Source organism: Sylvia atricapilla, chromosome 24 (assembly GCF_009819655.1).
Source record: "Sylvia atricapilla isolate bSylAtr1 chromosome 24, bSylAtr1.pri, whole genome shotgun sequence".
Classification (NCBI taxonomy): Eukaryota; Metazoa; Chordata; class Aves; order Passeriformes; family Sylviidae; genus Sylvia; species Sylvia atricapilla.
The window spans coordinates 70,503-94,259 of NC_089163.1; the positions used below are offsets into that span (position 1 = coordinate 70,503).

Genomic DNA, 23,757 nt, shown 5'->3' on the forward strand with positions numbered 1-23,757 from the left:
CCAAGTCCTGGTTCTTTTCCCCCTCTGGTTCTACTCTGAAGGAGGCTGATTTTTCTGGGGGGGCATAGATGGAGGACTCCTGCCCCAGGTGTGCATGGAGGAGGGCTGGGAGGGCTTCACTGATGTGTCATCACAGCTTCGCCTCTCTAAATCCCTGTTGGAATTGAGCAGGGGAGAAGTTTTGGGGCTGATATCTTGAGATAAGACTCGCACTTCCCTCAACCCTCTTTCTGCACCCCCAGGTCGGCTTCATCGAGGGCGATGGCTCCCGCACCGGAGTCTTCCCTGCCAGCTTTGTCCATCTCTTGCAAGACTGACCATATGGTGGTGGTCCATTTGTCACTGTCCCATTGGCTGGGACTAGAGGCAGCTCCCTGCTGGGGACTTGGTAGAGCCAGGCCACAAGGCACATGTGCCCAGGATCCTGGCATGAGACCACTGCCCTCCAAAGGGGCCCAGAGACCCCCTGCATTGGGAAAACCGTCCATGGATGTCATGGTGGGGAGCTGAGGAGCAGAGAACGAACATGCTCGCTGCACTGCTGGGCTGAGGTTTCTGTGCCAGCCCCTGCTCCTGCTGCTCTTCCATCCTTCCTGTGGGCTCTGCCCATCCCTTGGGTTTTCTTCTTCCTTCTCTCCAAGGAATTGGGAATGGGGGAGCTCTATTTGGTGTCCCCTGCCCTCTGCCAGATAGTCATGATGCCTCCTCCTCATCCCAGGGGCAGCCATGGACCACCAGTTCTGTACCCGAACTGTGAAGCCTTTGGGAAGGGCAAGAAATAGTAGAGGGGTCTTTTTTTGTGTCCCTCCCCCACCCCAGGTTCTGGGAGCTGCCTGGACTGGTGGAGTTCAAAGCTTCTCCAAAACTGGTAGTGAAATGCCATTCGCTGATTTGGAGGGGGAGGGATGTTTCAGGTGGTACCACAGAGCCCCTGCCCCATGTCCCTCATGGGGGGTGGGTGCTGGATCACCGCCCCTTCCCTAGGGGGGGCTCTCAGAGGGTGTTTTGCAGCTTTTTCTAGGACCAGAATATCCTTGTACCAGTGTCCCTTGGGAGCCACCTGCCTCCATACCCCTTCACTTTACCCTTCTCATTTCTATGCCTAATGCTTCATCTCAAAAAAGTTTTTTTAAAATGTTTTCTGTCTTTGATTTCTAAAAAACCCATCATTTTTTAAAGCACCATGTAGTGTGTTGAGGGTACAGCCCCTGCCCTGGCAGTCCCCAGCATGGTGATGCATCCCCAGCTGCTGATGTGTTCCCAAGGCTCCCAGTCACTGTCATCTGTGATCACCCTTGATGGCAGCCATGTAGGGCTGGGATATGGGCACCTTCCCTGCAGAGCAGGATGCTCATGCTACAGCCACCCCATGTGAGTGCTTGAGCAGGGACAAGCAAGGATAGCAAGGTTGTTGTCACCTACACATCCCAGTGGTCTCTGCACCATACTGCTGCCTATCCAGCCAGGCCTGAGGGGCTCCTGGCTCCCAGTCCAGGCTGGCACGCCATCAGCTGGCAGGGCTCTGCTGCGCTTCAAAGACGTGTTAGCATGTCATCTGTCATTGCACAGTCATAGAATGTTGGAAGGGGCCTTAAAGATTGTTTAAGGCCCCTTCCATCCCCTGACGTAGGGGGACACCTGCCACTAGACCAGGTTGCTCCATGCCTGTCCAGCGTGACCTTGGACCTTTCCAGGGATGGGGTTTTCTCAGTACCAAAATACTCCAATATGTAGAGTACTCCAATATAAGAACTATTCCTATATATTGGAATTCCACATATATTGGAACAATCCAATACGTAATCTTCTCCAATACGAAGATTATTCCCCCAGGGATCTTGCTGCTGCAAGACACCAGCTTTGGGAAAGACAGCCTGCGGCACACGGCACTGTACCCGTGCCCCTCAGGATTCCCTACCTAAGCCATCCCGACGGCAAAGCCGCATCCCGGGCTGTCCCTCGGCACCCCGGCCTCCCCCCATGGCCGCCACCGTCACGCGTCCCGGAGCGCCCCGATGCGCACCTCCCCCGCTCTTGCAATCGTGGCTCTCGGCTATATTTAGCCCTTCCCCGTGCTATTTCGCTTTCCTGCCAGGAGTTTATAACTGGCCGGGACAGCTCCACCTCCTTTCTGCTTTCTCTCCCTTCCCTTCCCTTTCCCCCTTTCCTCCTCCTCTCTTCTCCCTCCCACTCGGCTCCCCAGGACCCCCATGTCAGCAGTGCCCAGCTGTGTCCACCGCCAGCGTCCTGCTCTGCTGGAGCCTCCGCCATGGGGCCCACTGAGGAGCTGGTCCGGATTGCCAAGAAATTGGATAAGATGGTGGCCAGGAAGAGCACGGTAAGGTGGCTGAGCTCCTCGGGGCGGTGCACATATTTACACAAGTGCGTATTTGCACACATGCTTATTTACACATGTGCTTGTTTACAAGCATGTTTGACTGTTGTTGCATGGCTTGGGAAAGGGGGGGTTTGCTTTTCTCACTCCTCATATTGTCCCTGGAGGGGCTGAGTGAGTTTAAAGGATGCTGCCTGTGTCACCCAAGCCCAGCCTCAGGCCTTAGTAGTCAACACCCAGGAGATTTAATTTTGCCTCTAATTTGGGGCTCTCCTGTACCCCATTGCTCCCACACACAGGGATTTGAGAGTAAGGGGGGGTCGTCCTATGGGTGGCAGCTCCAGACACCACTTGGCAGTGCCGGATTGTGGGCAACAGGTGTTTGGCCCCCAGCCTGTGCACCAACACCCGATCAGGGCCAGAAGCTCATGTACAAGCAAGGAAAAGCTCTGGGCTGGCAGATACAACCCTCAATGCAGCCTGTTGCACAAGTGTGCAAAGGTGGGGGAGGGAGTCAGTCACTGTTTCCTGGATGGTTTTGATGGTTGTGTGCTGGGGAACCTGGGATCTAGCCTTGTCACCCTTGTGCCAAGCAAGGATCCTCCATCTGGGGATCCTGGTGAGCCAGTTACGGGTGCCAAGCCCAGTTCAGAGTTAATATTTGACCGTTTCCACTGGCCTTTGCCCTGACAAGGTGCAGGCTCCTGGCCTGGAGGACAGCACTGCATCTCCCTGGATCTGGCGGCTTTTTGGGATGCCAGTGCTTGGTATCAGACCAGATCCCATGGGTCTGCTTGCTGCCAGGAATTACCCAGGGGTCAAGGACAGGGGTGCTCCACACCTCTCCTGCTGCACTTTGGGATGGGACAGAGCCAGTGTCCAACTACAGCACAGGAATGTCTCTGCACCCATCAAACCAGGGGGATCTGATCCAGCCCTTCATGGTGGGAGTCCATGGAACTGTGTCCCCAGGGAAGGATACCTGGGCGCTGGTGTCTGCTGCTGGGGCTCTAAAAATACCAAGGACAAGGAGGAGGAGAGGGAGAAGGACGAAGGCTCCATGCTGGACTGTCTTTATCCCAGCTGCCACTGCAGGGCGTCAGGATGAAATCCCGAGGCTTGTGTCCCATGGACCTTCACACCCCTGGGTGGGGGACACTGAGGAATCCCCCAACTATTCCTAGCTCCCACCAGCCCAGATTTTTCTTGCAGGTGGGGTTTTCTCAAGTTTTAAGAAAAGCTCCTGCTACCCAGCTGGAGATGTGACCTGGTGCTGGGATGGTCCAGCAGGATATGGGTGTGAGACATTTCTATTGGTGTGTTGACACAGAGGGTCAGGCAATCCCAGGGAGCAGCCCAGGGCTGCTTTGGCTTCTCCTGTCATGCCCTTCCTGGTGCTGCCTGGTGCGTCCTTAAGGGCTCCAATGGCTTCTCCCTGCTGCAGGAAGGGGCACTGGATCTGCTCAAATCCCTTACCGGCTACACCATGACCATCCAGCTTCTCCAGGTGAGGGGATTTGGGTGGGGGGAACACCCCATGGGGTAGCTTGTCCTGTGCCCTGTGCCAGCCAGCACATCCCTAAGGATGTGTCCCGGTGTGTGTCCTCAGACCACACGGATTGGAGTGGCTGTGAACTCAGTGCGGAAACACTGCTCAGATGAAGAGGTGGTGGCCTCAGCCAAAATCCTCATCAAAAACTGGAAGCGGCTTCTGGGTGAGTGATGCTGGGGGTAGGTGAGAACCCCCTAAAGCCTCAATCCTCCCCAGGAAATCCCCACACCTCAAACCCCAGTGCGTTTTGTGGGGATGGAGTGGAGAGTCCAGAGCTAGGATGTGCAGGCTCCTATAACCTGTAACACAGATTTTTCAAGGGCTTGTTTTCACTTCAGGATAGAATGGTATGAATCAATGTGTGCCCCACCAAGGGCTGAGCACCTCCACAGTCATTTCCCCATCCCATGATGCAGCTCTGGAGGTGCCTTGTGCATGTTTGGGCTGTGACTGTGACACCCAAATCCTTCCCCCAGAGTCCACCACCACAAAAAAAGAGAAGGATGCAGATGGGAAGAAGGAGAAGGACACAGATGGAGACAAGAAGAGGAAGGGGTTGGATGTTTCCAGCTGCCCCAGTGAAGGGGTGAAGCACAACAAGAATACAGCTGGGAAGCACAAGGAGAGGTGAGGGCTCCTGCCTGCTGTCTGGGGGCACCAGGGCCATTATAATACCACCCTCTTCTTAAGAGTTGGTCCTTAAGAGTTTATCCATTTCTGCCTACCCTTGGATGCTGGTAGCACCTCTGGAGACCAAACTGCCTCTGGGACAGCACCAGGGCAGTTTTTGGAGGAGGGAGAAGTGACAATTTTCTATTTTCCCTTCTCTAATTATTCCTTGGATAAGGTCAGTTTGGACAGTGCTCATCTGACCCCTTCTCTCTCTGCCTCTAGGAAGCCCAGCAAGTGTGACCCTCATGCCACCACCACCCAGGGCCACTCTGCGGATTCCAGCCCAAAGAGGTACTTGCTGAAGGATGCCCTGACCCCCACGCCAGGCTCTGCCAGCCCAGGGGAGGCTTTGCTGGCAACCTGGGGTGGCACTCAGGGATGGGGGATACAGGTGGACAGGATCCAGCTCACAGATTGCCAGAGTATGCTGAGGTTGCTGAGAGCTTCTCTCCCTTTCTTTGGGCCTCCATGGTGAAGAAAGTCCAGTGATGGCTGGAGCCCCGCTGTGTCCTCCAAGAAATCGCCTCTGGATGGCAAGAAAGAGAGGTAGGTGCTGGGCTGGGTGAAGATGGGAGAGGCCAGACCCTAGCCCCTCACTGGGCTGTGGTTTGGCATGTGCACCCACCACTTGCCTCAATTGCTGCCCTCTCACATGAGGCTTGTCCTGCCAGGAGAGCCTCTGCTGACTCCAAGTCCTCAACTGTCTCCTCCTCTTCCTCCCCACAGAAGAAACTGTCAGGGGAGAGGTAAGGAGGGGGTGCCCCTGGGCTGCTTGGGGATGCTTTTAGGGTCCTTCTTGGAGATTCCATGACCATGGAGGGGGTGAGAAGTGGCTGGGAGCCCTGATCCTGCCACAACACTGAGATATTCTCTGAGAGGAGCAAATCCTCCCCTGAGGAGATTCCTGTTGGCTTCCAAGTGCTTTCATCAATGTGCTGGTGCCTGAGGTCCTGCCACCAGTCCCTGCCCCATGTCCTGCGTGCCCCATCTCTGGTGTCATCCCCACTATCCCATTCTGTGCCACTCCCAGGAGAGCCTCTCTGGGTACCAGCCTCTCTCCAGCTCCCACCAGCTCCCAGAGAAACTCCAGTGACAACAAGGAGGAAAGGTAGGAGAGGAGGAAAGGTAGGAGAGACCCAATCCACTTCCAAGGGACCCCAGCAGGTCCCTGTGGCTGTACCAGGACCCTACCACCTGCCCGTTCCCCTTCATGTGCCCCTGCAGAGCCAACAGCAGCAAGGCCAAACCTGAGGTGCCGCGAACCCCCAACAGCCCCTCCTTCTCTCCCAGTCTCTGCTTCCTGGCCCCCTGCTATCTTACGGGCGACTCAGTGCGGGACAAGTGCATTGAGATGCTGACAGCTGCACTCCGAATGGATGGTGAGCAGTTCTGAGGGTGCTGGACCCCAGACTGGGCTGTTTCTCCTATGGGGCAGTCCTGGCAGGAGAATTCAGCCCCAAAAGGAAAGAAAAGGAGATTGTTAGGATCACTGATAAGGGGGCTGGATGTGAGGATGCATGTTTGTAAGGTTCAAGTTGGGCAAAAATAGGTTTTTAGAGATGGAGTGTCTGGGGCAAGTACAGGGGGAGAGGTGAGACTTTTGGGGGGAGGTACAGTGAGACCTGTGGCTGGTTTCACACCTGAAAGTCACCCCTTGACTTCTCTACTCTTTAGACGACTACAAGGAGTTCAGCGTCAATTGCGAGAAGATGGCATCGGAGATTGAAGACCATATCCTTTGAGGGGTTGGGGTCCCCAGGCTGCATCCCTATGTCCCCTCATCTGCTGGAGGGGGGTAGGTGGGCTCAAGAGTGCTGCTGGGGACAGGACGGGTGACAGAGAAAAGGACAGAGGGTGACAGACTGCTGTGCTCGTTGCCTGCAGAGGGAGCCCAGACCTCAGGATGCTGAGGCTAAGGCTGAAGCTCATGCCGAGCAAAACATCTCCTGAGCACCTGACTTCATGCAGGGGTCTGTGTGTCCCTACCAGTCCCCTTTGGTCAGGGGCCTGCCTTCATCGCTGGGGAAATAAATCAAACCCAGCCAAAGCTTTTTCCATGAGCCTGCTGTAGGTGTCTGTGTCTCCTGCCAGAACCAGTCTGTCACAATGCCCAGGCTGTACCATGTTGGCAGCGATGGAGCCACCTCTCCCCACCTCCAGCTCAAGGCTTGGGGTTCTCCTGGCAATCCCCTGAGACCAGGACCAACCCCAGGGTGATTCCCCTCCTGAATTCACTTTTTGGTGCATCCCAGACTCTGTGCCCAAAACTGCTACATCAACCCGTCCATATCCACGTTCTTTAGAAGGAGGGAGTAGACCAAGTCCTCTGCACCATGAGCTTTTGTCCCAGCACAGGGCTTGGTGACAGTCCCTGAGCCCCACAGCCTCACCTGGATGTTAGACATTCCAAGGCAATGCAAAGTAATTTTCCTCCCCATATCTCAATCTATGCTTCATCCTCTTAAAAGCTGAGACTGGGGACACTTCCCACAGGGAGGAAAGCCCCACTGAGATCAGCTGTCTCCATGTGATCGTTGGCCCTGCTGACAGCAGCGCCCAAGCTGGCATGCCCCCCTGGATTCCTTGACAGACCCCACATATCTTCCAGGAGCTGAAGAGCACAGACATGAAGTATCGCAACCGGGTGCGGAGCAGGATCAGCAACCTGAAGGATCCCAAGAACCCTGGTCTGCGGAGGAATGTGCTGTGTGGGGCCATTGAGCCCAGCCTCATTGCCCGCATGACTGCTGAGGTGGGCAGTGGGGTGCATGGGGCTGGTGCCCATGGATCTCATCCATGCTGCCTCTCTGGTGCCCAAGCGCTGGGTCTTGGCTTGGTGCTGTCCACAGTGGGGTTGTCCCAGCACCTCCCTGTCCCACTCCTGTGCTGAATGAGGCACAGGGAGCATTAGGAAAAAGCTGGCAGCACTGCCGGGTCCCTTCAGAGTCCTGCAGACCCCCAGCCCATCACAGATCTGGCTGTGGGATGTCACACTGGCAGGAATCAGGCTGGAGTGTCTCCATTTGTCCTCCTCAACCAGGGTCCACAAATCAGGCTCCTTGGAAGCCCAGTTGCCCCTGTGGGGAGACAGATCTCTGCAGGTAGCAATTTTAGTTTGAGGTTGGGGTGATTTTTTCATCTGGATGGGTCTGAGCTCTCCAGCAAGCACAGGAGAGCAGGATTCATCATGTTTTGGGAGAGGATGGGGAAGGTGTTGGACTATGGTACTTGGATGTGAGCAGAGACATGGCCACACTGACCCATCCGGGCCAATGCTGGTGGCAGGAGATGGCCAGTGATGAGCTGAAGAAGCTGCGGAATGCCATGACCCAGGAGGCCATCCGGGAGCACCAGATGGCCAAGACAGGCGGTACTGTCACTGACCTCTTCCAGTGCGGCAAGTGCAAGAAGAAGAACTGCACGTACAACCAGGTCAGGCCTGGTCCCCAGGGGACCTTGGTTTGAGGGACACCAGAAGGTCTCCACTGACCTCCTGCCCCACGCCAGGTACAGACACGCAGCGCTGATGAGCCCATGACAACATTTGTGCTGTGCAACGAGTGTGGGAACCGTTGGAAGGTCTGTAACCATCTGGGGAGAGGCTCTGGGCAACCCAAGCCTTTCCTAGCCTTTGGGGGTGGCAGAGCCCCCTGGAGTGGTGCTTTGGGGGCTGGGTGGGGGCTTACCACCTGCCCTGGGCTCTGCTTCTCCCACAGTTCTGCTGATGTTGCTGGCGGTTGGGCTGGAGGGACCATGGTGCAAGACAAGATGCTGTGACACCACACTGGGCAGCTGGGGTGGGAAGGAGGGGTTGGGGTGGCATCAGTCCCTAAACCCCAGCTCCTTGTTCCCTTGCACTGGGCTCCCTCGAATATCTTGGGGAGCTTGTCTCCAGCAATGTCAAGTTCACTTGAGAAGGTCCCTGTGAATTCAATGGTTCTTCCCTGCAAATACCTGCCCTTTGATTGGGGTGTGCTGGCATCCGACTGGGAACAGACTCATTCCTGGGAAGGAAGACTGGTACAACCTGGGTAGCATGTCCTTTCCTGAGAGAAATCTGGACTTGGATGATTTGAGGGCAGGAGAGACATTGCTCCATGGACATGGAGTTGTGCCTGGAAGCTGAGGGTGGCAGGGGGCCAGGTTTTAACCTAAACACCTTCCTCACCAAAGTGCACACAGAGAGAGGACATGGAGGGGACAGGGTGGTTGCAGCATGTCCAGATGCTCTTGGGATGCCACTGTTCCCCTCTGCTCTGTGACAAATGGACCATCCAACCTCGCTTGAAGGCACTGTGTCCCAGGAAGGATGGCAGGGAGAGGAGTGACAAAGAACATTTCCAGACAGAGTAATAAAGGTGTGAACTGTCTCTGCAGCACAGACTGTTTCCTAAGGTGGGTCTGGGTCCTCTGTCTCAAGTTTATAGCTCCCCAGCTTGAGCCTCAAGGTCATCCAAGATCCCTCACCAAATTCCAACATGTATCTCAAATCTAGCAGCCCCAGCCTGGGATATAACCACGGCTTGCTGCTCATCCATCACCTGATTTGTGATTAAGACCTTTAATTAAGGCTGGACCAGCTCCCTGACTTAGTCTGGCTGCTGCAGGTTGCTCCATAGTAGGGCAGAACTTCCACCAACAGCGGGGAGCGTTTTCCAGGGAAAAGGCATCAGGGACCAGCTGGGAGACATCCCTTTGGTTACAGGAGTTCTAAGGTGGAGCCTTGTGGAACCAAGCCCATCCCCTCATTACCACCAGCGACTTCCAGTGGCAGTGAGGTGTGATGGGAACACAGGAAGATCATGGTGACAATAGGTGGCCATGGATGGGGATGAGGGTGCTGTTGCCATGCCTGCATGAGCCAGAGGATGAGAGCAGAGAAGACGGTGAAGCTGTTAATTAACCCATCATTAATTTTTTAATATTGGGCTGAGCTGCTGATTTTTTCACAGTCAGTGCTGTTTGCAGCCTGACTTTGGTGCTAAACCCTCTGCGTTTGGGGGTCCCCTCCACCCTTGTGCCCACTGAGAGAGCTCTCTGGGCTGCAGTGCTCATTAACATACTGTAGTGATTAATGAACCTCCAAGGCCATTCTTTATGCTTGTGACAGTGCGTGTGGCTGCAGTTAAGGAATACAGTGGATTGTAGGGCATGAATAAAACATCACTGTGACCTTAAGCTGGGAGAAGAGCACAGGACTGGGGCTCCCGGCCATGTCCAGGTTAAGAGATACCAGAGGAAGCCAGACTCCAAACATGTTGTGATGGATCTCCTGGCATCCCTCTGTGTCTTTCTGTCAAAAATGTCACTTTGCACCCCCTCCCCAGGTGGCCTGGGAAATCCCAGAGGAGGAATGGGAGGGGCAAACTGGAGAGCTGGGAAAGCAGGGGCTTCGCTGATATCAGTGCAGGGATGTTCCCACTCACACACAGGGAAAGCTTTTCCACTTGCTTGGGCTGGAGGAGCTCATGGTCCTGAGGCCTGCTCCAGCCTCTAGGGAGGTGCAGTATGTGTCCCCCTCCAGCACTGGAGCCGAGGACAGTGAGGGGCTGTCTGGTATGCAGCTGTTTATAGGCTCAATTCCCCAGGCTGAGTCTCTGATCTGCTCCACAGGAAGGGCACGAATACGTGGGTGTGTGTATTTCAAAAATCCAATTCCCAAACTTTCAGTCCCAAACTGGGGACTGAGCCCCTAGGATATCCTGCCATCCCCTCCCCACCCCTCAGCTCCAGAGGTCCCTGGAGCATTCCCTCTCTCCTCCCCAACTGAGAGTCCTCCACTCCCCATCCCCCAGGCTGTCGAGGAAGAGGAGCAGGGAAGATCCCTGGCAGCTGCCCATCCTGCCAGCACTCAGCTCTCTCTTGTACTTTGGGGAAGTGTGCACTTCAGTTCTCATTTCTCATCAGTGCTGGAGAAGTAGAACCATGGCTGCACCAGCAAATCCTAATATTGGTCCCCTCTGCCTTCTGCGGGCAGGACATACAGACAAGAGCCCTCAGGACCTCTGTCATAGCTCCAGCCCAACCTGGGGCTGGTTGTTACCATGCAGTGATGGAGACACCCTTACGGTCCCTGCCAGGGGTTGATTTGCTCAGCCTGAGGCTCCAGGTTTGGATGCTCCAAAGCTTCAGCAGAAGCTGATGGCTCTTCTTGCCTCTCCCTACCTGTCTGTACATGAATCACAGAACCATTTCAGTTGGAAAAGACCTCCAAGCTCTCTCAGAACTGCCAAGCACACCACTAACCACATGTCCCCAGTGCCACATCAACACATCTTTTAAATCCCTCCAGGTGACTCCAGTGAGATGCTCAATCTTCTATCTGATGGAGTTTTATATTCAACCTCCAACCTGCAACACTTTAAACAACGCCACAGAGTGTCCAAACTCAGCCAGGCTTCTCCATGAGGGGACAGCCACTACTGGTACTGCCAGTAGTGACTGTAGACCATGTCCCTTCCCCAGGGACTGCCCTCAACCACCTCAGGGACACCCTATTCCACAGAATCTGGCACTGATTTGCCCAGGGGTCACCCTCACTGTCCTCCAGTCCCCCCAGCTTGCCCACAGCACAGGGCTTTGCCACTGCCCTTCTCCCCCACATTTTTTCAACCCTGAGAAAAAATCAGCTCTTTGCTGCTCTGTGGTTTCCTTGGCAACCCCATTTCCCTATCCTCTTGCTTTATGCAACTATAACTCCCCTGGCCCCAGTCACTGACCCCCAAAGCACAGTGGCAGGTCCCTGTGCACAGGGATGGAGCGGGAGGTGGTGTGTCCTGTCCACTACCAGGGCAGCTGATCCTGGAGGGACCCTCAGCCGGGGTTTCCCAAGCACCTGGGCTTCTTGGAAAGGAATGGAGTGTGGTGGTGGTGGTTCGCGTCTCTGAACTGAACTGTGTTAAAGCAGTTTTGGAGCTGGTCTTTACTTCTCTGCTTAGGTCCTAGTGCTCCTGCTGTCTGTACACAGGTTCCCCACAGAAGCTGTGTCTGCCCCATCCCTGGAAATGTCCAAGGCCAGGTTTGATGAGGCTTGAAGCAACATCGTCTAGTGGAAGGTCTGCCTGCCCATGGCAGGGGGTAGAATGAGATGAGCTTTAAGGTTCCTTCCAACCCAAACCATTCCACAATTCCATGACTAGCAGCCTCTGCGACAAACTGAGCAGATTCCCCTGCCCATTCCCATGCTTACTTCCAATCAATAGGTAATGATCCCTTAGGCACAGGCACTCACTGCCTCCCCAGACCTCACGCAATATTTATCTGGTGACAGCCACAGGCTCTCAGCACGATTCACTTTGCCTACATCAGTAGACAGGATTCAGATCTCCTGGGAAAACCACCCATCACTCCCACCTCTGCATCATGGCTTCTCCCACAGGTGGTGACACTGAGGTGATGGTCAGCATCCCTGCTCAGGAATTGGGCTGGTTTCCTTTAAAAAGCAGAAGATAGCACTGGGGTGGTTTAGGGAGGGCCGGAATAATGCAGAGGGTGCTGTGTGTGTTGGGAGGAGTACAGAAAACTCCCAGTGCCTTGGTGACCTGGGAAAGGTGCCTGATGTGCCTGATGTTCCCAATACTTGGCCTCCAACAGCTCTTCCCCAAATCCCAGAAGGCTGGTCAGTACCCCAAAAGCTGAGCACACCCTGCACCAGCCTGGAACTTCATGCTAAATGAACGCAAGAACTGTAGAGACCCTAAATTTTTTAGGGAAACCTCAGCTGCTGCACTTACTTTGAGCTGTGGCTCAGCTAAAGCCTTCCAAATTCTGGGCTTTTTATTCAGATTTTTGTTTTAATAAACACCTAAGCACTGGTTTTCTGAAGCACAAGGTGCTGCCTCTGCTACAGGGGCAAGGGAAGATGAGGGTTGCAGGGCTTTTGGTCTGGATTTCATAGGGATGGTTGTCAAAGGATGCAGTGGTATGGTGGCCTCTAAACATGTGTAGGAACCAGGCAAGGGTATCCGGCAGGACACTCCCAGCATTGAATGACACACAAATAGCACTGAAATAGGAGGGAAAAATTGCTGAGCCTGCCAGTTCTAGTTCCAGCCCCAGGTTGGTATACAAATGGAATTTACTTTCTCTTTCATTGCTCTGTCTTGATGTGAGTAATTCAACTGCTTTGGAGCAGATCTTAAAAAGATAGCAATCCAGCCTTGATCTTCAGCCAAGCCAAAATACTTGGAGCAAAGCCATGCATTTGAACTGACTGGTGTCAGAGTCTGTCCAAGGATGTGATATGCCTCATGACTGTCTCCAATGATTGAGGGCTGAGACCCCAGACTCTGAAAGGAGCCCTGGACTGGCTGCGGTGGAACATTTGCCAGGTCTCGGAGGACTGGTCTGCACCTCCGTGAGAACGGAGTGCAAGAACAATGGAACTGGTCACAGTGGACTGAGCCAAGGCTACTTGCCCAAACAGGTCTGTCCATACCAGAGTACGGACGTGTACCGTGTGCAGCCTGTTCCTGATCACCCAGCCTCAACACGGGGGGTTCCCACTCTGGCTCTTTGCCCCTCGCTTTGCCTCAGTACAGGTGGCTCCTGCTCTGGTTCTGTGCCCCCCGCTTTGGTCCCCGCCTTGACTAACCTATAAAACCCTGGAGACCCCTGCTCACTTTTGTTTACACCCCACTGGAGAAGATCGTGTCTATAGGCATCTCAGCCTCATCCCTCCACGTTGATAGCTATAATCCCCTTCCTCTCTTTCTCTATCTTTTCTTACTATTCTTTATTTCTCTCCCCACTATCACATTTTGGTGGCACTAAATAAAGGTGCATTTTTCATTGAGTAAACTGAGTTGTCCCCTGCTGTGTCTTTTGCACTCTGAGATCCTTAAAACGAACCATCAGGTCCCCTGCATATATTTGTGGACCCTGACTGGGTATTTGCTTTGGGGTGTTTTTCCTGAAAAAAATTAAAAGGGGGAAAATCAGTTTGCATCTGCAGTGTTTGCAGCCCATTGGAAAGAAATTATTAGTCGAGGTGTATGGCTGCAGTTCTGCACACCTGGCTTTGTGATGATTAAGAGCATCAAAAGAACCCAAACTGGACCCTGAGCTTTATTTCTAAAGTGAAATGTGTTGCATGGAAAATCAGAGAATATACTTTTCCTAAAGAAAATCCCTGTGCCCTTTTTTTTTTCTTCGCCAGAGAGGTTTGCCGAGTCTGCAGAGCACTTTGATCTAAGCCTTCCTAAAATCACAGTGCTTGGCGCAGAGCTTTTTTTTCCCCTCCTTTAGCTGAATACACAGAGAACTGAGCAAAGATCCCCCATTAAAAGCAAAAATGTTTCCACAAAATACAATTTTTCCTAACTTTCAGCTGGAATCATGCACACTCTTCCATCTTACAGCCAGGATGGAGGAGATGACAGGAAAAAAACCCAGTAAATCCTGTAAAAGCTCCCAACTCGCTCAAACCACACAAATTCCCATCTCTGCACTTCCTACGTCAGTAGGTCGACCTAAATATTGGAGAGGAAAAAAAAAAAGATATTGGCTTTTTGGCCTGACACTTTTTTTTCCTTCCTGCCAGGAGCTCTTGGGCGCTCAGCAATTAGGAGCTGTGGATTAATCTTGAGTGATATAATGAAGTGCCAGGTGGCTGGAGGACAGAGCTGGTGAGTGGGGCGGGGTGGGGTGGGGGGTGGAGGGGGGCGGTGTTCTTTACAGATTAACATGATTTAGGACAAGTTTAGTCCAGGTAGAACACACACAAGGTGATGGGAAAGAGGACAAGGAGCCTGGGGGGCTCAATGGGATATTCAGGCTCATCCCTACTCTGTGATCCTCTGCATCTAAATGCATGGACAAGGCAAGGCTTGTGCTGCAGAGGAAAAATGGTATTTCCACCTTTTCTAATGCTGATTTGTTTGTAATGTCTCCGAAGTATCTTTCCACCTGCTTTACACCATCTCAGAGTCTCCCAGCCCCATGTCAATTATTTATTGAGGAAAAATGCCCCAGGAGGGCAAGCTGGACAGGTCCTAAGCTCTTCCCCAGCCATATCTGTGCCCCTTTAGGGAATCACAGAATTCTTGGAATGTGAGGGGACCTCAAACCCATCCAGTCCCACCCCCTGCCATGGGCAGGGACACCTTCCACTATCCCAAGCTGCTCTAAGCCTCATCCAACACGGCCTTGGACAATGCCAGGGATGGGGCACAGCTTCTGTGGGCAACCTGGGCCAGGGCCTCACAACCCTCACAGGGAAGAATTCCTTCCCAATATCCCAACTAACCCTGCCATCTGCCAGTGGAAAGCCATTCCCCCTTGTTCTGCCACTCCAGACCCTTGTAAATAGTCTCTGTCTGTCTTTCTTGACAGCTCCTTCAGGTACTGGAAGGCCACAATTAGGTGACCTCAAAGCCTCTTTTACAGGCTGAACAATCCCAACTGTCTCAGCTCTTTGCCTTTTCTCCAAGGTCTCCAGAAGCCTGAAAGTTGGGAGCAGCTGGCACTGAGGGCCACATTCTTCTTACAAACTGTCTTGTCTTTCCAAAACAAGAATATAAATAGCTTGTCCTGCAACAGTGCCATTACCCAGGAGCTGTGCCACCAGCACTGGCCACTCACAGCAAACCCATTACCCAGAGCAGCCAATTTATTCCCAGCTCTGGCAGGGTCAGAAACCGTCAGGGAAGCAAATGCTAATTAATAGCACTGTGCAAAGCAGCCGGTCTGGGCATGGCATGTAATTAGTGAACCAACTGCAGCCACCACAGTGCTGGGGCTGTGGGGAAAGAGGCAATCGAGCAGCCATGGTGGAGGGACCTGCTGCAGCTTCCGGCTATAACTCAGGATGAGGGCACTAATTGCACTGCAGACACATGTGTCACACTGCCATCAGTCAGACTGTGACACTCGGTGTGTGCACTCACATCCCTCTGATACCTACACCACCCTCCTGGGTCCAGCCCCCATCCCTGCTGTCTCCTTGATGTGCTGCCTCTGCCCAGCCATTTTGCAGGTAAACGTGACATTTCCTCAGGGCAGGAAAGATGCTTGGAATATAAAAACTCCTGGTGGTGGGAGATGCAGAGCCCAGGGAGGAATCGTGCTAATGCCCTTACATCTCTGTCATGGTGACTCATCCAGGCCCTCAGAGGATCTCCGCTGTGCTTGGATACCGGGAAGGTAGAAGCACAAGGCAAGACAAAAAATTGCTTTGCTCAGAAGATGTCTTGCTGACAGCAAGGAATAAAATTGTTCCCTTGGCATCCACCCTCAGCTCTGGTCCCAAAGCCGTGGAGAGGAGTGTTGTTGTGCTGTTGGGTGGGCAAGAAAGGCCCCATTTGTGGGAGAAATGGGAAGACTTAGTCTAGACCATTCAAACTGTTAATAGAGTGCAATTATTTGTGGAAGGGAGAAGGATGGATCTTTCCATCAGGCTGATGGGAAAAATCCATTCTGGAATTGGAAATTAGGCTGGAGCATCACCTTGAAGGTGGTTATGGGCAAACACTGCCTTCCCTTCATCCCTGGCAACACTGCTGCTCTGATGCTCCCAGTCACACTGCCACATCCATACGGATGTGTGTGTGTGTTGCTCCTTGACGGGGACAGGGGTACAGCTCCTGGGAACTGTGGCCACCCCTAACCAAGTTTTGCTCCCTATTGTGCCATGGGAGGGCAAGCCAAGAAGGGCAAGTTAAAAACCCAAATTAAAAAAATCCTTTAAATCAAGAATATTTTATCTAAGCCAACACCATGCTGAGCCAGGGCTGCTCCCAACATGGCTCTGCCTCCACCAAACCCAGCAGCAGGAAAGGATTTACACATCAAATATCCTCTCCTTCATACTGCTGAAGCTGAAATCTTGGGAGAGAGGAAAAATTCTATTTCCAGCTGTTTTCCTCTCCATGTAAATAAGTATCTATTGGCAGAGCATTTCCTTCCACCTAAGGCTTTCATTGGACATCAGTTATTTAGTATTCCTCTTTTAAATCCTTGTGTTTGGCTCTCAGCTGCTTCACCAGTCTCAGAGCAGGGATGTTGGCACTTGGTGTTTAGAAAATATATATCTGTATTTAGACAGGCTGACAGATAGCTGTGGAAGAAGAGCTGTTCCAATCATTAAATCACTGCTTTCAATTTTTCCATATTACTAATCTTCATTTAACCACAGGCCAGGCTGCCCAAGTGCTCCCTGGGGACAGCCCAGCTGAGCCTAGCAGGTTTGCAGCTCTAAAAGTGGTCTTAAGAATAAAAATTAACCCGATTTGATAATGAGAGAGGAAATCTTCCCTGAAAATGTCTTCCCAAGGCAGAGGCATTCAGGAAGGGGACAATGATGTGGCTAGAGTCTGATCCTGGCATCCTGCTAGGCTGGAATATTTTCAGAGAGGAAGAGAGGAAAAGCGGGTGGGAGGAAGATCCCAGCACGTTTGCAAGATGCAGGGAGGTGAAAGGGTGGGCTTTATGCCTTTCAGAAGAAGAAAGAAAAGAGGGAGAGCAATCACCTGCTCTGATCAGCTGTCTGGGGTTCTGCAGGCTGGAGAGGCTGGAGGAGGAGGAGCTGCCTTTGAAGCTGGGAGAGGCTGAGCACAGCAGCCTATGCCATCACTGCTCCTTTTCCTCTGGCTCTTTCCTGTTCCCTGTCCTCACCCTGGATTGGGAGCCCACTCTCAGGATGGCCAGAACACCCAACATTGGGATGTTAGTGGTGCTCTCATGGCAGGGCACAAACAGCCAGAAATTTCCTCTGCAACCCACAACTGATGGTTTTCAACTCTTTTCCCTGATGTCTCTTGCTTTCCCCTGTCTGGTAGCACCATGACCATGGAAGAGCTATGCCATTCCACCTGCTCTCCAGAGGCTCCCAGTGCTGGCTGATTGACTGGAAACGCTGGCTCTGTCCCATGGCTTGGCATTGCCCCTGACAGCAGAGAGGGAAGCAAATGGCTGTCTTGGAAAAACACAGCATTGGCCAGCCATCATCTGTGTCCCTGTGGATGGAAAGCATGCTGCCCTTCCTGAGTTCTCTCCCAAGGTCACTGGACCAGCCAGGACAGATGGGAGCAGGCACCTGATGGTATCATACTGGGAACTGAAGCAAAGCAAGATCCCCAGCTCTGACAAAGGGCTGGAGGAGGAATCCTTGGAGGCAGCTGCATCAGGGGTGGCATCACTACGAATGTTCCTCACCAACCAACAAATGATCCTGTTAGCTTTTCAGCTGGAGATCCAGCTCAGACAAGTCAGGGATGAGCCAGGTGGAAAGCAGGTAGCTGGTGACCAAAGAGCTTTGCTCTGTCTCTGACCACAGCTGCATCCAGCCTGACTCCGGCTGAATCCCAGATCCTGAGCCCTTCAGAGCTCGATCTAAGTGTCAAGGAAAAATCCTGAGGTCTGCTGAGCTTTTTGGGATGAGTCCTGCCCCAGTGTTGAGCTATCTATCACCCCTCCTTACATCCAGGACCAAACCCATGCAGGTGAGGGATGCTGCAGCCAGATTCCCTGAACAACTCTTGCTTTCAGGACTTGCTGAGCATCTTCAAAACCTCCCAGGTCCTGTCATAAACCTGACCATCATTTCAGAACCTGCTGCCTGTGAGCCCACACTGTGAGGGGGCACACTATGCTACCTCACAGCCAGGCAGCCACCCCACCCAAGCCAAGCACAGGATATGAAAATCTCTGAGATAACCAGGAAAAGAGCCTAAATTACACGTTTAAAACACCCTGTAACTGCCACTGCTCCCATGCCATTGCTTCTCTGACCTCCACATCTTGGGTGCTGGCAGGGAATGACTGACACAAAAATGAAGAGCTGGTGGGAGCTGATACTCTTTCTGCAGCTCTTGATGCCTCCAGGTCCAAATCACCTAAATCTCAATCCTTCAGCCCCAAACCAAACCTGATTCAAACCTTCCTGTGCTTTTCCACCAGGTTTCCACTGAAAGGAGGTCTCCTATCCTCTCCTAACCCCAAACTGAAGTCATCCCATGGACTTCTGCAGGAGCACAAAAAAGGGGAGGGAAGACCCAGGATCTGAGTGCAGAGCAAAAGGCACTGAAGCTGCACTCTGTGATTTGGCACAGTTAGAGAGCAGCAGTATTGCAGCTGACCTGGATTTCCAACATCAAAGACAACACCCGCTTCTTTCCCAGCATCTCCAGAGCCCTCCAAGGAGGTGAATCAATGAGCTGAACAGCCACTTGCCCATCCCATCCAGAACTGGCATCCAGGGATGTGGGTGATGGCAGGACCATCTCCCTTGCACTGTGGCTCAGAGCTAAAAAGCCGCAGAAAATGTAACAGTTATATGCTGAGAAAGAAACCTGCCTCCTCCATGATCAGGGTGGTTGAAGGTTGCCCAGGGGGTTTAAGCCACATTTGGCATGGGTCTAACCCCCATCCTGTTAGTACAGTAACAGACACTGGCAAATCTCCTGTCAGACTCACAGAAGACATATAAACAGACCTTACCTCTTGGGAAACCTAGACCTATCACTCCTCCCTGTCCCTTGGTAGTGCTACATGTGTGTCTGCCTATGTGCACAGGGTCCTTGGCCCTCCAGCATGTCATGACCAGCCCTGGCACAAGGACATGTGGTCCCCAGATTACAACCAGTCCCAAGCCACACGACACAGAGTCCCCAGGTCTCAGTCTCAAAGGACCTGCTCCCTGGCCAGGAAAACCCAACGCCTCCGGGAGCCCAGGGGTCACATTGACACCAATTCCTTCCACCAGCAGCAAAAAGCTTTATCTTTCTAGCCTGGCTCTTTCTGGGAGCAGCATCCTGCCCTGAATCCCACCCTCTCCACGATGGTTCATTTATGAGATGACTCACAGGTTGTTAATGTTCCCGAAGTGCATCGGATGGAAGCAGCCCTGCCACCTCTGAGCACCAGCTGAGGAGGGCACATCTCAGGCTCCCACCTCCCCAGAACCCTGGGAGACGCTGCCAGTACCCAGTCAGTCCTCCATCGTCAGACAAAGACAGCACAGAGGGGGGCAGTGGGGTGATGAAAATAAGCAACAATCAGGGAGAAAGGCTCCTGTGGGGATTTGAGTTCCCCAGGGATGGGGGATGATGCCCATCCTTCCTTCACTGCCAGCATAGCTTGGTGCCCACGAGATATTCACTATCACTGTCCCTGTCCCTGTCACTGCCACAAGGCCAGGCATGAGCCTGGGTGAAGGAAAAAGGCTCATTAACCCCTCCAATGAAACAATCATCACTTTGGAGGCATTTTTCATGGAAAAAGATGAACCAGCAGATGCACTCACAATGTATTTGTAAGGGGTCCCGCTGCCCCAGCCTTGGGTGGGAGTAGCAGGCTTGGGGCAGGATGGCACTGTCACCAGCTTGAGCCCAGCAGGAGAACAGACCCTCTCATGTCCCAAGAACATCTCAGGGATACTGGTGGCATCACCCTGAGACATTGCCAAGCTCTGGGAGAGGGGCTGTTGCCTGCAAGGTGGTGAGCAGAGATTTTCTGTCCAGCCTCTGGCCTTTCTGTCCGACTCCGGCCATCTTAGTGCGCAGACACCCTGCCTCTCCACAAACAATGCTGAGGAAATAATGCGCAAACCCCCCACCTCACATGCAGCCATGCAGAATGGTGAGGCAGAGAAGAATCTCATCTAATTTTAACTCCCCTGACGGATGGGCTTTGTTCTTTGCAGCAGCTGCCCCGCAAGGTATGAAAACACTCAGATATGTTGACATGGGGAAACAAAACACACAAATCAGCCCATTTTCCTCTTCAAGGCTGATTTATCTGGAGCTGTCAGTGGAGAGAGGGGAAGTGATGAGCCCTGGGGAGATGGGAGAGCAGCCTGGACTTGCAGCTCGGTGGTTATCAGTGCAGTTGGGCTGATGCTCATCGAGCATCTGGTCCATTCTCTCCCAAGCCCCAAAACACCTCAGATCTACAGAAAACAAAGTGACATTTTCTGCTGCAATTCCCCAAGGTCTGATTCTGCACATGTCCTGGGTCATGCTTATAAATAAGGAGAGCTAGTTTGCCAATAGAGCCCCCCTAAAGTGGTTCACCACAAGCTGAGCTCCATCCTGGTGCCTCCATCATGCTGACTACTTTGTTTTCTGAGTCAGGATGGGTGGGATCAGACCCTGGAGAATGGTGACACCAGCTCAGGGAGAGGAGGCTGGTAAATCCCCTTGCAATTTTTGGTGCATCACTTCTATAAGAGGAAGGAAGGAAGGAAGGAAGGAAGGAAGGAAGGAAGGAAGGAAGGAAGGAAGGAAGGAAGGAAGGAAGGAAGGAAGGAAGGAAGGAAGGAAGGAAGGAAGGAAGGAGTGAGCAAACACAACCCTGCTCTTTTTTCATGTCATTTTCTGGGAGGTGCAGCACTTGCCTGGATTTCCAGCTTTGTAGGAGCCTACATTCCATTGCCAGTTTCCCATTTTTGATCTGGAAAATGCTATCAGCTCAGCCTGATGAGGCTCCTCCTGTTTGCACTGGCTCTGCTCTGCCCAGGTCTGCCTTGTTCACCCAACGGTCTACTGCACCATGATCCCTCTCCCAGCTCCTGCTACACATCCTCCTATTTTTAGGCTTGGCCTGCAGACCCCACAATGGATTTGCACCCCCAAGGGCAGACAGTTTCACCATTTGGAAAGGAAGAGGAGAGGAAGGGAGCTGGTGGGCTTGACAATAGCCATTGCCATCAGATTCTTTACTTCCCCCCAGAAAGGGTTGAATTCACTACCCCAAGAGCAAAGCCATGCATATAATTCCCTCTCTTGGCAGGGTGCAGGTGAAACATTCCAGAAGCTTTCCAAGCAGTATCTGATTTTTGACTTCTAGGGTAGTGGATTTGTTGAGAGTTTTATTCATTTACTGTCCCAATAATTTTGGCTCCTCTTGAACATCCAGGGATGTGATGTTCCATCAACAGAGTCCTATAAAATGGTTTTGTAAATGTGAGTGGAAAGCAGGAAACAGGATGGAGAAAATGGTGCCTGTACGCATGGTGTGTGCCCCTCTCTAGGAACCATCCATCACCAGTTCATGTGGGGTTTAGGAAAAGTCATGGACCCTTCATGGAAGGGTCATGGACACTGGGAGCAGGATGCAGCACCTGTGGTGGCATTTCAGCCAATCCCTGTTCCCTCCAGGTTAGACTGCAGATGCTGAGCTCCACGTCTGTGTAGTATTTGCTCCAGAAACGAAACTCTGCACAATAAAATCCTACTTGTGTAGCACTGGGAGGCAAGAGAGCAGCACAGGGACTGCAAGGGAAGCAGGATAGTCCATGGTGTGGCATTGCAGGCTGCTCCTCTTGCCAAAAAGCACCCTCACCCCAACTGAAAGCCAATGCACCTGGTTGTGCCAACACTGCCTCTTCAGGTTTGGGGCAGACATCCATCAAAAATTGAACGCTTCTGTCCCTGGAAATGTCCAAGACCAGGTTGGATAGAGCTTGGAGCAACCTGGTCTAGTGGAAGATGTCCCTGCCAGTGGCAGAGAGTGAAATTAGATGGGCTTTAAGGTCCCTTCCCACCCAAATCATGCCATAATTCTACGAAGATAGGCACTATGAAGGGGGAATAAAAAACGAAGTTTCTCCTCTTTTCATCACAGCTCTGAAATGTACAGACAGGACTCAAGCTGGCTGAAAAACTGAAAATTATATAAAAATATCTAAATATTTTTATGTATTTATATTTTAGATATTTTTATATTTCTATCATAGTTCTATACCTGGCAGAACTGCCCTGGCCCCCACCTCAGCAGAGGACAGAGCCATCCCAGTGTCACCAGAGATCCAGTGCAAGGCTCTCCCTAGCAGTATCATGACAAGGTGAGAGGCATTTAGATAGTCTCAGTGTCCTTCTGAATTCCCAAAAATTTTCATGAAGAACTCATCTCCCCTGTTTCCTTCTCTATTAACCTCCAGAGGTTGCCATAGATTTTGACTGGAGTCCAGCCAGAGCAGATTCATGGCTCCTGTATGTTATTTTTATGCCCATTTTGATTAAAACCAATAAATTCCAGAAGAGAGGGTCTTCTTATTGTGAAAAACACTTTGTCACATTTGCAGCCTCTGAGTAAATCAAAATACTGCCAATAGTGGCTCCAGCTGTAAATCCCCTTGGATGGACCTTAGCTCACCAGGCAAAAGAAGCAACATGAATTGTGCTCCTTGACAACCTCAGCATTGCTCTCACCACCTCAATTTGATATATTATTTATTTTTCAGGGTGTGGGGGAGAAAAAAAGAGCTAAGGCATTGCCACACAGAACTTCCTAAGGGAGACAATCCTCACAGGAGAGCAGGACTTGATCCAAGATCACAGAATCACAGAATGGTTCAAGCTAGGAGGGACCTTAAAGCTCATCCCATTCCACCCTTGCCATGGGCAGGGACATCCCAGGTTGCTCCAAGCCCCATTCAGCCTGGTCTTGGACACTTCCAGGGATCCAGGGGCAGCCACAGCTTCTCTGGGTACCCTGTGCCAAGGCCTCACCACCCTCCTGGGCAAGATAAAGTGGCATCGATCCAACTCAGGATGCAGAGAGAAGTCCCAGCACCAGTGCTGGGGGTCAGGACCTGCCAGATGCACCAGGCTGCATGCACTGCATTAGGGTGATGCACTCCCCTCCAACATGCCTCACTTTCCCCAGTTTTGGGAACTCCATCCACAGAAGCAGCTGGGCTTGGCAGCTGGAGCAGCAATAGCTGGGAGCAGGCAGATGAACACCAAAGCCCTTTAAAGATTTTCCATTTGTTTTATGCATCCACTGGGTTTATTTTTAACATTCCAGCTGAAAAAAAAATTTACAAAGAAATGCTGGAGCTGAGCTGACAGGACGTGTTTGCTGGAACCTGCCAGGATGATTAATTCTTTGCAGATAACTCATTGGAAAAGGGTCAGTGTGGGGGCTCTGGCCATGCTGGGAGCCAAGTGAAGGGATGAGTTCTCCTCCAGAGAGCTCCTCAGCCACACTAAAAGCTATTTTACACTCTCCAGCCTGATGTTTCCTTCCCACTGGGAGAGATCAGCAACTGGCCTGCATCAGAGCTGGGCACAGCAGATACTCAACACCTTGGTCTTGGTCTGGGAGGCTGTTTTCACCCAGGAAGGTGTTTAAATCCTGTATTCTGGACCACACACAGGTGCAGAACAACCTCCTCTGCCCTGCCTGGGTTTGTAAAACCACTCCAGGAATGGGAAACCCCTCCAGGTAAGGAGGCTGATGTGTCCTAAGTGCAGGA

At 52.3% G+C, this 23,757-nt stretch overlaps 2 protein-coding genes across 3 annotated transcripts in view; both read left to right on the forward strand.

Moving 5' to 3' along the window:
• Window positions 1–23,757, forward strand: part of ASAP3 (ArfGAP with SH3 domain, ankyrin repeat and PH domain 3) — a 191,185-nt gene that overhangs the window by 16,101 nt on the left and 151,327 nt on the right. Inside the window, exon 26 of one of the 2 annotated variants that reach the window (XR_010745314.1) lies at window positions 243–492. Coding sequence is in view for 1 of the 2 variants with exons in the window: in XM_066335189.1 (XP_066191286.1) it covers window positions 243–317 (75 nt within the window). In the remaining variant the exon portion in view is untranslated. Of the gene's footprint in view, window positions 1–242; window positions 1,129–23,757 lie in introns of those variants that run through there. The other variant, XM_066335189.1, reaches the window with a different exon arrangement.
• TCEA3 (transcription elongation factor A3) lies at window positions 2,161–8,935 on the forward strand. Its single transcript, XM_066335205.1, has 14 exons — window positions 2,161–2,338; window positions 3,780–3,842; window positions 3,945–4,050; window positions 4,364–4,514; window positions 4,782–4,850; window positions 5,037–5,105; window positions 5,231–5,305; window positions 5,590–5,667; window positions 5,784–5,938; window positions 6,234–6,290; window positions 7,157–7,311; window positions 7,845–7,991; window positions 8,067–8,138; window positions 8,276–8,935. Exons 1-14 carry the CDS (start codon window positions 2,270–2,272, stop codon window positions 8,282–8,284), a joined length of 1,275 nt encoding a protein of 424 aa, XP_066191302.1. The 5' UTR covers window positions 2,161–2,269; the 3' UTR covers window positions 8,285–8,935.